At 39.6% G+C, this 19,142-nt stretch overlaps 1 protein-coding gene across 3 annotated transcripts in view; it reads right to left on the bottom strand.

Moving 5' to 3' along the window:
* Positions 1-19,142, bottom strand: part of bcas3 (BCAS3 microtubule associated cell migration factor) — a 1,214,579-nt gene that overhangs the window by 467,391 nt on the left and 728,046 nt on the right. For all 3 annotated transcript variants that reach the window (XM_043718098.1, XM_043718095.1, XM_043718097.1), the window contains one exon: positions 6,207-6,310. In XM_043718098.1, the coding sequence (XP_043574033.1) occupies positions 6,207-6,310 (104 nt within the window). The remainder of the gene's footprint in view (positions 1-6,206; positions 6,311-19,142) is intronic.

Genomic DNA, 19,142 nt, shown 5'->3' with positions numbered 1-19,142 from the left:
GACCTCTTTCTACCTATCACATTTCCGACGCCCCTCCCCCAAGTCCCTCCTCCCTACCTTTTATCTTAGCCTGCTGGACAAACTTTCCTCATTCCTGAAGAAGGGCTTATGCCCGAAACGTTGATTCTCCTGTTCCCTGGATGCTGCCTGACCTGCTGCGCTTTTCCAGCAACACATTTCCAGAACTGCCCCTACCTACCCCTCCCCCACCCCCTGTGCACCCCCCACCCCCTCTCTGGGGCAGCTGGACTGGAAACCAACAACACGACTGCTGCTGCTACTACTGCCCTTTGAGGGGATGGGGGGGAGGAAGCGGTTAGTCTCCAACACACACACATCTTTTTACTGCAACGTTCTGACAGGTTCCACCTTTGCTCTGTACTGGGCAATGTTGGAGAGATTGTCTGGGGAAGGGAGCTTTAGGGTACACCCCTGTGTAGAATTCCAGGGAAAGTGTGGGAAGAGAGAGAGTCAGGGTGGGAGGTCTGTCATTTAAAGACGGTGTCTGCGCTTCCATCAGTCTGGGACTGTTCTCGGCAGCACTTTTAGTCACTATAAACAAAAGACGGGATCAGTGTTGGACACACGTCTTTGATGCAATGTCTCTGTCGGGACCTCGAGATCTCCTTTGGATAATCCGATTTTCGGATAATTGGTATTCGGATAATTGAGGTTCCTCTGTATAAACTAGTTTTGTATTGTGCTAAAATGTTTCTTTAAACATCCTCCACTGTTCTTTAGCTGTTTTACTCAATAGCAGATGTTCCCTGTTTACTATGGACAATCTCTGTTTCATCTTGTGAAAGTTGGCCTTACCTAAATCTAAAACTAATTGATTTATGCTATTCGTTTTCAAATGTTACTTTTAACTCGGTCATGTTATGATAACTATATACAAATGTTCATGCATAATTAGGTGACTAATTAAATCTGGTTCATTTCTCATTACTAAACATAATATTGTTTATTCCCTTGTTATATATGGGATATATTGCTATAGGAAACTATCCCAGGTACACTCCAGAAATTCACTACCTTTCTGACAGATGCCTCTCCCAGTCTATGTTGAAATTAAAAATTCCCAACTGATACTACACTAGCTTTGTTCTACACTTGCTTAATTTCTGCATTTCTATAACATAGCACTTCAGAGCTGCTACCAGGCAAGGGCTCCTGCCGAAATGTCGATTTTCCTGCTCCTCGACTGCTGCTTGACCTGCTGTGCTTTTCCAGCACCACTCTAATCTTGAGTCTGTACACAACACCAATTACAATTTTAGATCCTCTACTGTTCTTATGTTCCACCCATACAGTCTCTATTGAATGCTTTCCCCTCCCTCATCATTGATGTAATTTTGTTTCACATCACTAAGCTACTCCACTTCCTCTGCCCATCCTGTAAACTTCATAATCTGGTATATTTAGTTCCCAATCTCAATCATCCTGCAACCATATTTAAGTAATGACTACCATATCATAATCTCCAATTTGAATCTGTGCCTGCAGCTCATTTTATTCCTTACGCTGTGTGCAATTTACATTGAACTCTTATTTGGGCCTTACAACCTGCCCTCAGCACTGTTTCTTTATTCACTGTTTATTATTTCTCTCTTCTGGTTTAGTCAATACGATCCTTAGAGTTTTGCCATTACTTGCCATTCCTGAAGTAGGATTTCTAACTGTTTCTTTACTTTGTCATGTTACTTGATTTTGAAACTATACTGACTTCCCAAGAGCACTCCTTCACCACCATTTACTAGTTTAAAGTCCTTGTGACCACCCTAGTTAGCCTTTCTGCCAGGACAATGGATCAGGTGGAACCTGTCTGAATGGTACCGTTCATTCCTGTTCCAACACCAATGGCAGTGTCCCATGAAACTGAATTCTTCTTTCCCACACCACATCTTTAGCCATCTATTTACTTCCATAATTTTCTTATGTCTATGTCAATTTGCATGTGGTATCGGTAATAACCAGTGATTGGAACTCTGTATTATTGTTCTGAATTTTTGATATTCCATATAATTGGAGCTCTTGCCTATGCTTTTGGTTCCAACATGGACCACATTAACTAGATCCTCCCTCTCCCCACACCAACATTGTTTCAAGCTGGTGTGAGATGCCCATTATCTTGGTACCAGGCAGGCAACATACTATGCAGAACTATCATTCCTGTTTTCAAAAGTCGCTACCTATATCTTAAATTACAGAATCCCCTACCACTACCACTTTCCTTCTTACTCCCCCATTTCAATGGCCTCCTGTACCATGTTGTAGTAGTCAAGCTGCCCATCCTCTCTACAGTCCTTTTCCTGATCCACACAGCAAGCAAGTACCTCATATCATTTGGACAAGGTTAAGAGCTGAGGTTCCTCCAATGCTAAATTCAGGATCTCTCTCTCTCTGCTTCACTTGTAGTCACATCCTCATGTCCCTAACCACTGGCCAAATTTGAAGTACTTAACCTATAGGGTGTGACTGCCTCCTGAAACACAGCATCCCCTTCCCTGATGTGGCTGAGTTCAAAGCTCACACTCTAGCTCATCAACTCTGACCTGGTGTTCCTCAAGCAATCTAGGCTTGTGGTTCAAGCTGGAAGTCATCTAAATAGCAAATTTAGTGGATTGACTTTCAAAAGGGGAGTTTAATGAATAATTGAGAAAAAAAGTGTAAAGGGCTCTCTGGGGACAGACTTGGTGAGGAGGATCAATTGAATAGCTCTTGCAAAGGGTGAACACTGGACCAAATGGCCTTCATTGAAATGTATCATTCACTGATTGCATAGCACTTAACTTTAAAAATTAGCAAACAAGCCCAAATTGTTCAAATTACAAAGTAACCTTAATGTCTCAAACCATTGCATACACTATTACCAGCATGAACCGTGATCCTTGGGTAATTCCCTGTCAAACATACTTGGCGATTGCACTGTTTTAAGTGACTGAATTTGATTTCTATTCACATTTGTATTTTGTAATCATCCTCCACTCATTGCATTTTGCTGAAGAAACTACCCTGATTTTTGGGGGGGAGATATTGCTACAGTTTCATTTGGGAGTCTTGTTTATTGTAGTTCAAAGAAATTATTTTTAAATAACTCTATAAACTGTTTCCTGCAGTTCATTGTTTAAATAGATGTTGCGAGGTAAATGGACTTTCTTGCTGTGAGATGGACTGTCTTATTTCAACGTGGGCGGCACGGTGGCACAGTGGTTAGCACTGCTGCCTCACAGCGCCAGAGACCCGGGTTCAATTCCCGCCTCAGGCGACTGACTGTGTGGAGTTTGCACATTCTCCCCGTGTCTGCGTGGGTTTCCTCCGGGTGCCTCCGGTTTCCTCCCACAGTCCAAAGATGTGCATGCCAGGTGAACTGGCCATGCTAAATTGCTCGTAGTGTTAGGTAAGGGGTAAAGGTAGGGGTATGGGTGGGTTGCGCTTCGGCGGGGCGGTGTGGACTTGTTGGGCTGAAGGGCCTGTTTCCACACTGTAAGTAATCTAATCTAATCTAATTTCCTACCATAAACCTGTTTCACCTCCCACTCTTTGATGGACGCACTGGTGCCATTAGGTATTTTACATATTTTATCGACCAACTTAGCTAATGTTTATTGAAACTAATTTATAGAAAGGCTGCACAAATTTCATGGCCCTCGATGTGGAACAAAAGGAATAAAACATGTGCCAGGTGTTAAAATATATTGACGAGCCTATTGCATAAGTCCTCTTCTTCCACCATCAGTTGGATAATGATGTAAGTCACTAGTAGAAACTTTTAGTCACCTTTAGAAATGATTTTTGATTTTAAAGTTTTGCAATCATTTTATAATGTTTTCCATAATTAAAATATACACTTAAAATAAAATATACACATTTCTGAACTGGAATAATGCCATCCTACCCAGAATACTATTGCCTCACTATGAGGATGAAGAACATAGTGTTACAGTTTGTTTGGATAAACAACACGGAAAGAGGTTCAGAACACTTGGAAGAACATCACAGACAACATTTCTGCAAATTACAAATGAATTAATTTTGTTTTAAATATTTAGCTTGGTTCAGTATAATTACACTTGCCTCAGAATCAGAAGGTGATTGGGTCAAGGGCTCCATTCCAGGACCGCAGTCATAATCTGGGCTAATATTGGAATTCCCTCTCTAAGTTTCTCTGTCGCTATCTCACTCTCCTCCTTTCACAAGTATTGTTCATGAGCTGCAGTGTCAGAGCTGGCAACATTTGGATGAGTTTCTAAAGGTCCTGTTTACCCCAAGATGGCATTTTACATATCATGGTCAATGTACCCATCTCCAAAATAAAAAGAAACCCATCAAACTCATATTAACCAGTTACTTATCTCATTTTCTATTTGTGACATATTGCTGTCTTGTAACAAGAATATTTGCAATTCAAAACCGGAATCATTTGGCTATATATTCATTCACAGCATGTAGACATTGCTGGCTGGGCCGGTGTTCATTGTCCAGAGGGCAGTTAAGAATCAACCACATGGATCACGAATCACATGAATGGGAGACCATTAAGTGAGGCAGTTTTCCTTCCCTAAAGGACATGAGTGAACCTGATGGATTTTTCCAACAATCAACAAGAGTCTTCATTCCAGATTTTTATTGAATTCTAATTTCGCCATCTGTCGTTGCGGGAACCAAACCTGAGTCTCTAGCACATCACTTGGGTCTCTGGACTAACAGCCCAGCTAAAATACCATTAGACTGTCAACTCTGTGAATTCATATGGGACATCCAAAAAAAAAACCAGGCTTTACAGGTTAAAATATGAAACACCACCAGAATTGAAAATGAAGATGAGATAATGATAAACATTGTACCAGTTCTCCAGCTTCATCACCTTCTCATTCCCAGCTATTTTCCTGATGGCTTAATGGGAGGGGCTCAGATTTTCCACTTGCCCTTCGGGTTCCCAAAAGTGGTGGGGGCTAGTTTAGCTGTCTGGAAATGGCCTCCTGGTGGCAGAATTATGGGAAGTGTGGAATTGGACAAGGCAAAATTGGATGTCTTCACTACCTGACTGAATGCAGAAACAACCCCAGGTCACTCTGTAAACTTATAAGGCCATTCAGCCCACTAAGCCTGCTCCTCAATTCCACAATATCTGCTCTGATTCAGAGCCTTAACTCAGCTTTCCTGTCTGCCACCCTCTATTAACCCTCAACTCCCAAGGTAATCAAAAATCTGTCTAATTTAGCCTCGGATATTCTCAGTAAACAAGCTTCTATGACTCTCTAAGGAAGAGAATTCCAAAGTCCAATGACCCTCAGAAACAAAAACCTTCTTCATATCCACTTAATGAGACTTGCCTTATTTTTAAATTTTCTTCTCTGCTGTCCACCCTCACCATAGCAGTGATCCAATCGCAAAGCCCTCTTTTTTGTTTTATAAATTGTAAAAAAAAGGATTGAGTGTCTCCACTCACAGCTATTGCATTCTGTTACTGTTTTTTTTTGCTACAAGTCATTTGATTGCTTCTTAACCTTCAAAAGCCCACCCGTCATTTTTAATTGGATTCAGAACCCATCCTTTGGCTGTTAGTTGGATACTTCCAGGAAAATCACATGCTGATTTCTGAGTCCCATTTCAATCTGCTGCGTAGATTCAAATATCTGTAAGGATAATCTCACTAAATCTAAAAATACGTATTTCGATTTTCTCTATCAAGAACTGTGTGTCAGATATTACAAAAGGACACTCAGAATATAAATTATATTATAGGACAAGTGGAAGTAAGGAATATCTTAAATGTGGGAGAAACATGTTGAGAAATAGAGAGAGTTAGGGAGGAAATTCAAGAGCTCATGACTCTATGACTAAGCTTGAGACCAAAGCTGCTAAAGAATGGCTGCCAAAGGTAGATTGACAGATACTGAGGGTGGGCAAGAAATCACAATGCAAGGCACAAAGAGAGATGTAGGAGATTATGGATATAGGAGAGGCGAAGCAATGGAAAGATTTGAACTCAAGGACAAGCATTTTAAAAATAGAAATCACTGAATTTTAAGCCAATTTAAGGTACTGAAATCAGGATTATAAGTGATTGTATTTGAAATGAGTTAGAATATGTACAGCAGAGTTTTAAGTGAGCCCATGATTGCGGAGAATGGAAAGCAAAGATCATTGTGAGGGATTTGTTCATCAGCAGTCATAGGTAAATATTGTTTTGCAAACCCCACCTGTGACAACCACTCCTCATCTTCTTGACCACTGTTGTCTGATCCCAGGCTGTCATAAGATTCATGGCGTATAAAACTTGGTGCAGGACTGACAGATGAAACCACTATGAGGAGAAGAAAACAGCATTATTAGAACATTAGCAATCTAACAGGGGCATGATTTCAGTTTAACTCTGCGGTAAGCATTTTTTTTTGTTTTATTTCATTGAAAGATGGTCAACTGAAGTGGTTTAAAGACTTGATGTGTGGATGAGCTGTGAATATTGATACATTTCCAGCAAACTTTAAGAAAATCTCTAAAATCCAGTGACCTCTGGAAAATACTGGTTCACACCTGCATATCCGTTTCCCTCCTGGAAGGCCCACATAATTACTAATGAAGGGATCCATCTCCAAGTAGAAATACATTTTCAGGTCACTCAGCAAATACTGACCTACACCTGAGGATATCCTACAAACAGTTTCACCAATTCTCACACAATCCCAAATAAGCTTCAAAAATGCTTATACACTTTCAAAGTTTCAGTCCTAAGCTTCAAAAGATACAATCAGCTACCCAAAGAAAACCAACCATCATTGCTGAAAGTATCTTATTTGTGTACAGCCAAGAAAGCAATATGTATCTAAGTCAATAAATACAAACATTTAAAAAAAAATCCTTTGTACAGAATTCAAATAGCATGTGGCATTCTTGGCTTTAAACATTCAGATATCTGATGGCTTCAACATATTTATCTTCTCCTTCCAGGCTCTGAGAGTTCATGAACCCCATCAACACCAATAAATGGCTATTTAAATGTTACAGACAGTCGTAGAGTCATAGAGTCATATTGCATTTGGTCCAACCAGTCCAAGCCGACCACAACCCCAAACTAAACTAGACCACCTGCTTGCCCATATCCCTCCAAACATTTCTTATTCATGTACTTATCTAAATATCTTTTAAATGCTGTAACTGTAGCCACATACATCATTTCCTCTGGAAGTTCATTCCTCCCATGAACCACTCTCTGTGTAAAACAACTGCCCCACATAGCTTTTTAAAATCTTTCTGCTCTCACCTTGAAAATACACCCTCTAGTTTTGAAATCCCCCACCCTAGGGAAAAGACACCTGGCATTCAACTTATGTATACCCCTCATGATTTTATAAACCTCGATAAGATCACCCCTCAACCTCCCATGCTTCAGTGAAAAGTCTCAGCCCATTTCTGGGAGCATCTTCAAAACCCTTTCCAGCTTAATAATATCCTTCCTATAAACTGGTGACCAGAACTGGACACAGTACTCCAGAAGAGGCCTCACCATTGTCCTGTACAATCTCAACATAATGTCCCAACTCTTGTACTCAAAGGTCTAAGCATTGGAGGCAATCATGCTAAACACCTTCTTAACCAGCCTATGAAGGGCTTATGCCCAAAACATCGACTCTCCTGCTCCTCGGGATGCTGCCTGACCTGCTGTGCTTTTCCAGCGCCACACTTTTAAACTCTATCCCTATCACTATGTAATGCAAACTTCAAAGAATTATGTACCTCAACCCCGAAGTCTCTCTGTTCTACAACATCACCCAAGATCCTACTTTTAATTGTGTAAGTGCTGGTCTTGTTTGTTTTACCAAAATGCAATACCATGCATTTATCCAAATTAAACTCCATCAGCCACTCTTCAGCCCTTCGATCCAACTGATCAACATCTCTTTGCAATCTTAGAAAACCTCTTCACTGTCCACTTAGATAACCTTCTTCACTGATTGCACCACCAATCTCGATGTCATCTGCAAACATGCTGACCAAGCTTTCTATATTCTCAGATAAATCATTTTTATAAATGACAAACAAAAGTGGATCCAGCACAAATCCCTGTGGAACACCACTGGTCACAGACCTCCAGTCCAAAAAAACCCTTCACCACCACTCAAAATTGCTAAGCCAATTTTGTATCCAATTGGTAAGCTCACCCTGAATTCCATTGGATCCAACTTTACTCATTAGTCTACCATGTGGAACTTTGTCAAAGGTTTTACTAAACACCAAGTAAACAATGTCTACCATTCTGCCCTCATCAATCTTGTTGGTTATTTCCTCAAAACGATTAATCAGGTTTGTGAGATACAATTGCCCCCACACAAAACCATGCTACTATCCCGAATCATTTTTTTGCCTCTCCAAATGCATATAAATCTTATCTTTCTGAATCACTTCCAACAACTTACTCACCACTTAAGTCAGATTCACAGGTGTATTGTTCCCAGGCTTCTCCTTATATCCCTTCTTAAACAAAGGCATAACATTAGCCACTCTCCAGTCATTCAGCACCTCACCCATATTTATAAATGATGCAAATATTTCTGCAAGGGGCCTGCAATTTCCTCCCTAAATTCTCACAAAGTCCAGGGATACACTAGATCAGATCCTGGAGATTTATCCACCTTTATATTTTCTAAGACCTCCGGCACTCCCTCTTCTGTAATATGAACTGTTTTCAAAACATCAATATTTATTTCCCTGAGGTTTCTAACCACCATTTCTTTCTCCACAGTAAAAACTGATGTGAAATATTCATTTAATATCTCTCCCATCTCCTGAGGTTCAACACAAAGGCAACCTCTTTGATCTTTAAGGGGCCTTACCCTCTCTCTAGTTACTCTCTTGCTCTAAAGGTACAAATCGAATCTCTTTGGATTATGCTTAACCTTATTTGCCAAGGCTATCTCATATCCTCTCTTTGCCTTCCTGATCCCCCTCTTTAGAATGCCCCTATATTGTTCAAGAGATTCATCTGCAAGAGATTCAACTGAACCCAGCTATTTATATCTTGTATACGATTAATTTTAATTCTCAACTAGAACCTCAATGTCTTCATTCATCCATTGTTCTCTAATCCTACTAGCTTTACCTTTCACTCTAACAGAAACATAATAACTCTGAATTCTCGGTATCACACTTTTGAAAGCCTCTCACTTACCAGACATCCCCTTACCTGTGAACACTGTGCTCCAATCAATTTTTGAAAGTTCTTGTCTCATACCGTTAAAATATGCCTTACTATAATTAAAAACTTAAATTTTTATGGAGGGCTTAACCTTTTCCATTACTGTTTTATAACAAATAGAATTCTGATAACAAGACCCAAACTGTTCCCTTACTATCACTTCAGTCACTTGCCCCTTTTTATTTCTCAAGGTCAAGTTTTGCTTCTTCTCTAGTAGAAACATTTTCATATTGATAAAGAAAATTTTCTTGTTCACATTTAACAAATTCTTCACCATCCAAACCTTTAACATTCTGGTAGTCTCAGTCAACATTTGGAAAATTTATATAATCTACTATTACAACCTTAATATTCTTATGTGTAACTGAAATCTCTTGATATATGTGTTCTTCAATTTCCCACTGACTATTGGGGAGTCTATAACATGATTCCATCAAAGTGATCATTCCTTTATTATTGCTAATTTCAACCTATATTTTTCAGTGGATGATTTTTCAGAAATATCATCTCTAGTTACAGCAGTAATGTTTTCCTTCATCAGAACTGCCATTCCTCCCCTCTTTTGTATCTCTTTTTATCCTCCCTATAGCATCTGAAACTCGGAACATTGCAGCTGCCAGTCCTGTCCATCCCTCAGTCAAGTTTCTGTAATAGCTATGCCATCCCAATACCATGTTCCCAAACATGCCCTGAATTTATCATCCTTACTTGTAAGACCATTTGCATTGAAATAAATGCAGTTTCATTCTTCAGAGTTACTTCATTCTCTAACTTGCTCTTTTCTGCCTTTTTTGATTAATTTGTTATTTTCACATTCAAAACCATCTTTATCTAACTTTCTAGTTACTCCACTCCCTCTTTCTCATAGTTTAGTCTCCATTAGTAGAATTAGTAAATCTTCCTGCTAGGATATTAATCCCTTTCCAGTACAGGCGAAACCCATACTTTTTGAACATGTCTTTTTTGCCCCAGAAGAGATCCCAATGATCCAAGAATCTGAATCCTTGAATACTGCACCATATTTTCAGCTATTGATTTATTTCCTTTATCTTTTTATTCTCTCCCTCATTTGAGCTTGGCACTGAAAGTAAACAAGAGATTACTACTGTTGAGGTTCTGTTTTTTTAATCTTCTACCTAACCTTTTATATTCACTCTGTAAAGCCTTAATCTTTTCCCTAATTATGTCATTCCTACCAAAGTGTACAATAATTTCCGGGTCAATGAGGGTCTCAGAATGTGTCAGTTACACTTACATTTAGCAACTTGAAAATTTGTGGATAGTTGCTTTGTATTTGAATTTGGATATTATGAAATAATTCAGTGAGCTACTCAGCTTAGTTAGCCCTCACAGTTCTCTCTCTCAGTCCCTGTCTGTCATTTTCTGTCTCCTTGTGTGTGTCCCTCTCTCTTTGCTTGTCAATTTGAGATATTTGCCTCTATTTTAGATGCGTCGACGTAACTGTGGGAAAGACCTAGTTATTGCAAATGTTTCCTGTCCACAGAACAATCAAATTTATGAAGGAAGTGCTTGCAGCAGGAAATTCCTCTCTGCAATCATTTCCTCAACTTCCGAGGAAGAAGTCAGTATGGCTCTGACCTGCTCTTCATAGAAAAACTCTAGGGCACAGCAGCACGAGCAAATGACAGTTCATCTGACCACCAATTACAATTATGAGTTCAATTCCTCTTTAGTGTTAACATACTGTGGTCTGAACCGTTTTATGCTGGAGACATAAGGAGAAATCTGTCGGAGACAGATTGTGTCTGTTCATGTCAACCTAACGAGAAGCAGTTGTTTCCTGTTCACTGAATAACCTGTTTGCCAATAATCATTCAGTTATCAGGAAGTGAGTGAGAGTCATAAACAGCTGAGTGGTGTGCAGTCACGTTGTTTAATATGTGAGCACTTGCTATTAGTCATTTAGCATATACACGCTGTCTCATCCTTTCTGGAGCCTATTATAAAACGATTTACAACATGGAAATCTCCTTCAGAAAAAAGTCATTCATTCATTGTCAGGTGTAGCCTATTAACATCAAATACAGTAACGTCATGAAATAAAGTCCACACTTGTGATTTCCACCAATGTATGTGAAACATTCATGAATATTACACCATGCATGAATATAGCCTGAAGCATAGTGACAGCTGTTCCACACTCATTCCTCATTTACACACACACATACTTTACATTAACAAAAAGGTCAAACATAGCACTTTCAAAAACATGACACAATCTCACAGAGTGAATAAAACACATCCTGTGAACCAATGACCTCCGTACTGGGAATAGCAGGCCCTTTTTACATCAAAACTATGGCAACAAAAGCAGGTCAGAGGCTTGACATTCTGAGGTGAGTAACTTACCTTCTGACTGCCCAAAGTCTGTCCACCATCTACAAAACACAAATCAGGATTGTGATGGAATATTCTTCCCTTAACTGGATGAGTGTGGTCAACAACACTCAAAAAGCTCAACATCTTTCAGAACAAAGTAACCTGCTTTCACCTTATCACCCCCTCAAACACTGATGCACAGTGGCCGTGGACCTTGCATAAGATCCACAACAGCAATTCACCAAGGATCATTCGATAGCAAGTTACAAACCAGTGGTCTCTATCAGCTACAAGGAAAAGAATAGCAAGAGCATGAAAATACCTCGAGCTGCAAGCTCCCTTCTAAGCTGTCATCCTGACTTGAACCTACATTGCTGTTCCTTCACTAGGAATGTACAACAAATATTAGCCTCGCCAAAAAGGTCACATCCTGTCAACAATAAAGTTATAAAACAGCAAAGGCACCTTTGTGGAAAAATAAACTGAATTGCATATTGTGATGCCAAACAAAACAAATCATAAACAGGGGCCCACGAGTATAGATAATTGAAGTTACTATTGGCAGAAGTGCTGTAGTCTTCACTACTGTTCAAAGGTACAAAGCCCACCAGCCAGAAAATTTCCATGAGAGCACAAAACAGAATGCCATATTTAAACAACAGACCTGAAATCAGAGCTTGGCTATTCTTTCTCTATTCCTATGTCATTTTGTAAAATTAGCTGAACAAAGATCATGCTCATCACATTCACATCCTGACCATGCCCACTTAATGTTGCACATAAAGCTGCCTGAAGATTCCTCTTTGATCCCTGACCCTGGGGTGCAATAGCAGTACACTAATTAATTATTAAAGTTTTCAACAGTCAGCTAGTATGAAGATTGTATTTCTCTTATCCTTCATTAGTCAGTCCCACAGGAGTGGTCAGAGTACTGCGCAATTACCTTGTGGCTCATCCCTCTGCCCAGAGCAGACTCATGTACAGGACAATGCCTGCATCAGGCGCCCACAGGTTCCCTCAGTCGGGAACATTTTCTCCTCCCTTTCCTTTGTACAGAATAGTCTCATAGCCTAATATTTTAAAGGTCAAACTTCAAAAAAATTGATTTTTTTTGTTTTAATCTCATCAATACCTTTTTAAAGTAATTGATTTATTTTTCCAATATATTGGCATTTTAACAATTACCTTCTCTTCCAAGAAGAGTTTTCTGTTGCCTCATTTTCTTTACATTTAGTGTGCCAGTTCAACAAAGACAGCACATAGTACAGTGCAAGTGACAGCATTTTCTCACAAGTACAGGTGAGATCATCAGCAAGAAAGGCAGTGGATAGGCAAGCTACCTCCTGGCTGAGAAAGAAAGGACAGGAACTCAGGTTTCAGAAATATGATTAAACATAGGAATTTCACTAACTGGTCTCACTGCTGCTCAGCAACTTACATTCATAATTCCTGCATTCACATGATGAAGTGTCTCACTGCCTTGAAACATTTTGCTAAAATTTAGGAGGCACAGGGAAAGCGAAATGGTGTAGGAGTGTTCAGTTCAGATAGGAGTACAGATGCTATAATTGGTCTTAGAGCTATAAGACCATAAGAAATAACAACAGGAATAGATCATTCAGCCCCTCGAGCCTGTTTCACTATTCAAAGGAATCACGGCCAATCTGACATTCCTCACACTGACGTTCCTGCTCTTTTCCTGCAACCCTTGACTTGCCTACTGATCAAAAATCTATCTATCTCAGCCCTTAACATATACAAGGACTCTATCCCCGGAGCTCTCTATGGCAAAGCTCCTCATAACAGTCTTAAATTGTCACCCCTTTTATTGTGAAACTATGCCCTCTTGTCCTAGATTCTCCCATGACGGGGAAACATTCTCTTGGCATTTATTCTGTCAAGCCCCTTAAGAATCCTGTATGTTTCAGTGACATCACCTCTCATTTTGCTATATTCCAAAGAGTGGAGTCCAAATGGTGAATGGCAGCACAGTGGCCCAGCGGTTAACAGTGCTGCCGCACAGTGCCAGGGACTCAGGTTCAATTCCTCCCTCAGGTGACCGTCGGTGTGGAGTTTGCACATTCTCCCTGTGTCTTCATGGGTTTGCTCTGGTTTTCTCCCACAGTCTAAAGATATGAAGGTGAGGTGGATTGACCATGCTAAATTGTCCATGGTGTCCAGGGATGTGTGGGCTAGCTATGGAAATGCAGGTTTATGAGTATAGGGCAGGGGAGTTGGTTTGGGTGGGATGCTGTTCAGAGGATTGGTGTGGACTTGATGGGCTGAATGGCCTGCTCCCTCATTGTGTGATTCTATGAAACTGTTTAGCCTTTGCTCTGAAGACAATCCCTGCATACCAGGAATCATCTGAGTGAACATTCTCTGAATTGCCTCCCATAAAATATATTCTTTCCTTAAATAAGGAGGACAAATTTGGTCACAGGTTCCATACGTGGTTTCATCAGCATCTTGTACAGTTGCAGCAAGACTTCCTTACTCCATAGTTCAATTCCCTTGAAATAAGGACCAGCATTCCTGATTACCTGTTGCAGCTGTTTGATAGCTTTCAGCATTTCACGCATAAGTATGCAAAATCACTTTCTGCTGCAGTTTTTTGGAGTTTTTCTCCATTTAAGTAATTTTCTGTTCTTTTGTTCTCTCCTCCAAAATGAACAATTTCCCATTTTCCTACATTATATGCTATCTGTCAACTTGCTGTCACTCACTTAACCTATCAATATATCTCCGTAAACTGTCTGTATCACTCTCACAACCTGCCTTTACACCTATTTTTGTGTTGCCTGCAAATTTTGTGACAGTATTTTCACTTTGATCTGCCTAGTCAATATATATATTGTAAACAGTTATGGTCCCAGCACTGATCCCTATGGAACCCCACTGGTCACGGATCGCCAACCTGAAAAAGAACACTTTGTTCCCACACGCTGTTTCCTGCCCATTAGCTAATTCTCTATCCATGCCAATATACTACCTCCAACCTTGACAGCTCTGATTAGGGGAAGTTCCAGCTCCTAATCACCATCTAGTGACAATAACACAGACAACTCCACTACTTTTATACGTCATCTAATTATGTAGTTTTTATAGTAATGAAATAAGGTTTTTAGCTCAAGTGGACTATACTGGTGTTTATGCTCCAGAGATATTTATCTCACTTACATTTCATCTTAGTAGTATATCTTTCTATGGCTTTCTCTCTCACATACTTATGAAATATTTGAACGGTTATAGCATAGCAGGCTTTTCAACTCATCGTATCTGTACTGACAGCCTATAAGGGCAACTAACCCTGTACCACTACTGCACTTTTCTCATGTAGTCCTTGAATTTTTCCTTTTCACGTGATGATCCAATTTCTTTTTGAAAGTCTTGATTAAATGCAATAATGCTATTCACATCATCTAGTGTAAGTGGTAACAAATTCATTACTTTTTTGGAGTTAAGATTTGTTTCAAAATTTCTGACTCGACATATTTGTCACTATTTTACATTTACGATCTATGGTTTTGGATTTTACCTATAAGCAATGGTGTAACAACTTTGACACTGGAACTGCTTTGTCCAAATCCCAGCTATAAAACAGTAAGTGACATGGGCAAAAGAGGAGTTGGATAGAAGATGAAGTTTGAAAGGAAAAATAAAGTTACGTATGCAGCAATATTCACAACTGAAAAATGTATTGCTGGAAAAGTGCAGCATATCAAGCAGCATCAAAGGAGCAGGAGAATCGACATCTCGGGAATAAGCCCTTCTTCAGGGTCCTGACGAAGGGCTTATGCCCGAAACGTTGATTCTCCTGGTCCTTTGATGCTGCCTGACCTGCTGCGCTTTTCCAGCAACACATTTTTCAGCTCTGATCTCCAGCATCTGCAGTCCTCACTTTCTCCTAGCAATATTCACAAGTCAATTTGACCAGTTTTAACAATATGCAGCAACTAATTTAAGTTAACTACACTTTGCAACCCCATTCATAAACATGGCTTCATCCTTTGGTTTTAAAAAAATGTTTTAGCCTTTTCTCGATTCAGTTTTCTTTCAACCAGCCTAAAAATTACCATCAAAAATGGTGTGGATATATGTAGCATATCAGAAACAGGATTGAAGATTGCATAAGATTGCTTTTTTGAAATAAACATTTTTTAAAAAATTAAGATACTACAGATTTTTCCAGGTCTTCTATTTCTTGAAGTGCACAGATTTTACTATCAGTTGACGAAATGCAAAATAAATTATATTTTTGATGTCTATAAACTTTATGCTTTTGAAATCCAAGCATTTTCTTTCTATGGCTCTGAGGAGATCTCAATTACTTCCAGCAAGGGGACTGACACCATAAGAACTGTCTCAATCAGGTGTATTTTATTCAGCAGAAAGTGATGCATACCCTGAGACTTTTAATTTTCCTTAAAATAAATAAATGGTTAGGTTTTTTTTGCATGTATGAAAACTACAAAATATATCAATGACTGTGATTAGTGAGCACTGCTAACTGAGTAACAACAGTCATTCATAAACTGCCCTTAATTTTCTAACATGTCCTAGGAGTTTCATATAGCAACATGCACACTGGACCAAAGAAGGAATTATTAGAAGGGGTAATTTTGATTAAAAATGGTGATTTTTATGAAAGGAAGTGGAGTCTTAGTGGAGGAAGTGAGGTCTGCAGATGCTGGAGATCAGAGCTGGAAATGTGTTGCTGGAAAAGCGCAGCAGGTCAGGCAGCATCCAGGGAACAGGAGAATCGACGTTTCGGGCATAAGCCCTTCTTCAGGAAAGGACATTCCTGAAGAAGGGCTTATGCCCGAAACGTCGATTCTCCTGTTCCCTGGATGCTGCCTGACCTGCTGCGCTTTTCCAGCAACACATTCCGAGTCTTAGTGGAGGCCAGCCAGGTAATTTTGGAGAATAGGAGCTTAGTTGATTGAAGGGACAGCTGTCACTTGAGGTCATTAAGGAATTTGAATGGATTCAAAGGGCAAGGAACCAAGTAAACTCTGCAGGAGTAACAGTGCAGACGTAAAGATGACAGGGTAGCAGTTCCAAGCAAGAAATCTCATTGTTCAAGATGCTCCAATCTTGAATAACGGAATAACAGTAGAGAAATTCCAGTCCTAGCACACTGTGCAATAATGGGCAGGTGTGATAGGAAGTTGACTTCGCCATCTCAAACGTTGCAAAGAACTGAGGAAGAGTTAGCGCACTATGTCTGCCATCATGGCGAATATCAGTGTTGACTCTGATTGGGACTTTTCAGTGTTGTGGCAAGGGCAGACACCTGATCAGACAAGTTCGAATATAGACATTTGGAAAATAAATGTGTGGATTCCAGAGGCAAGAACTTTGCACAATAAAGGGAGATGGGGGGTGGGACAGTACATTGTAAGGATAAAGGAATCAGTGTGGGTTTCTTGAAGAAGAGGTTACAATGCTGGTTTGAATGGGAAGGGGCAATTACTTAAGCAGAGGGAACTTGAAACTGATGCAAATAGAAACAATTCCTTCCAAATCATTTCAGATTCTTTTAATAAACAAATATGAAATTATTTAATGAGTCTAGAATATTAAGAATAAAGTATTAACATGTAAGTATATTTCAATAATCATCAGAATAATCAGCATGAATTCCAAATCCATATCAGTATCTGTTGCTACACCCCACCATTGCTACCTGGAAAGTGTGGCTGAGGTCTGTTGAAGCAGAGACTAATGTGCGGAAGGCAAAATTAGATAAATATTATAATAAAGGAGGTCTATGGGGAGAAAAGGGAAAGAATGGAGGACTTAATTTGGATTTCTCTTGCAAAGAACTGGTATAGACACAGGCACAATGGACTGAATGTCCTTTATGGAAAATGCCTATGGTTCTTTGACTGAGTTCAGGATTGAGCTCAGCTCTGATGCCCTCTGCAGCTGGCACTGCTAAAATTCTCACCTAAAGAATATGCATCAGAACGAGATAAGAATTAGGAGCAGCAACAGGCAGTTCAGCTCCTCATGCCTAGATCCTGTAGGTCACAGTTGATCAGTTGCCTCAATGCCATATTCCTATTCTATCCTCACATCCCTTTATGTTATTAGTAACTAGAAGTCTATCAATGTCTGCCTTGAACTCAATAATTGATCTTGCACAGCGCTCTGGAGTAGAGAGTTGTCGAGAGTGTAGTGCTGGAAAAGCACACCAAGTCAAGCAGCATCGAGGAGAGGGAGAATTGATGTCTTGAGCATAAGCCCTGCATCAGGAATGCTTGTAGAGAGAGGAGGAGAACTTCTTCAAGGTAGGCATCCTTGGAAGAAGTCCTGATGAAGGGCCTATGCCCAAACCATCGATCCTCCTGCTCCTCGGAATCTGCCTGACCTGCTGTGCTTTTCCAGCGCCACACTCTCTACACTTATCTCCAGCATCTGCAGTCCTCATTTTCTACCTGGAGTAGAGAGCTCCAAAGATCGCTCTCTGAGTGAAGAAGTTCCTCCTCATCTCTTGCTGTTTCTTTTATTTGTTTTTTTTATGGCTTGCCTTTTATTCTAAGACTCTATTCCCTGGTTCTAGATCCTCACAATAAGGGAAACATTCTTTCTTTACCTACTTTACCTATCGCTAAACAAATTTTGTAAGTTTCAATGAGATCACATCTTATTCTTCAAAACTTTAGAGAATTCAGGCCCAGTCTCATAAATCTCTCCTCACAGGTTAGTTCCACTTCTCAGAAATTAATCTGTTGAAACTCCACTACATTCCCTGTGTGGCAGATACATCCTTCTTCTGGTGAAGGCACACAATACTCTAGGCACGGTCCCACCAGTGTGCTATACAATTGTAGCAAGACCTTTTTGCTCCTGTATTCAAATGCTGTTGTGATAAAGACTAACATGTCATTTGTCTTCCGAATTGTTTGCGACATCTGCATGCTTTCAGTGACTTACGAACAAGGTTACCTCAGCCCCTTGGACATCAACATTTTCCAATCTCTCAACATTTAAGAAATACTCTGCATCTTTGTTCCTCTTTCCAAAGTGGATAACCTCACACTTATCCATATTATATTCCATCTGCAATGCTCTTGTATGTATGTTTTTTTGAAAATCAAGCATTAGTCCTTTAAATACTAGGTATTGACTATCTACTATTAAACTTTTTAATATATTTTTTTCTAATCTACCACAGTCAACTTATTTTTCATACCTTCATAATTGCCTCATTTAGATTTAAGACCTTTGTTCCAAACCGAACCACATTAAACTTAACTGAAAATTCTTTAAAGATCCTTTTACATCAAGATTATTAATTAGCACTTTCTTGTGTCCTGATTGGTTCCTTAACATATTACTCCAGAAAAAATCTATTTCAAACACATTCTAGGAATTCTTCCTCCACAGATTTGGTGCTCATTAAATTAGCCCAGTCTATATGGAGATTGAAGTCACTCAAGATTGCTGCATTCCATTTGTTATCTGCATCTCTAATTTCCTAATTTTTACCAGACTCTACATTACTGCTACCATTATGATCTGTAAACCACTTGTACCAATGTTTAACATCCTTTGCAGTTCTTGGCTCCACCCAAACAGATCCTATATTTGGTTC

This window comes from Chiloscyllium plagiosum, chromosome 28 (genome assembly GCF_004010195.1).
Source record: "Chiloscyllium plagiosum isolate BGI_BamShark_2017 chromosome 28, ASM401019v2, whole genome shotgun sequence".
In the NCBI taxonomy this organism is placed as follows: domain Eukaryota; kingdom Metazoa; phylum Chordata; class Chondrichthyes; order Orectolobiformes; family Hemiscylliidae; genus Chiloscyllium; species Chiloscyllium plagiosum.
This window is presented reverse-complemented; position numbering and strand designations above follow the sequence as displayed.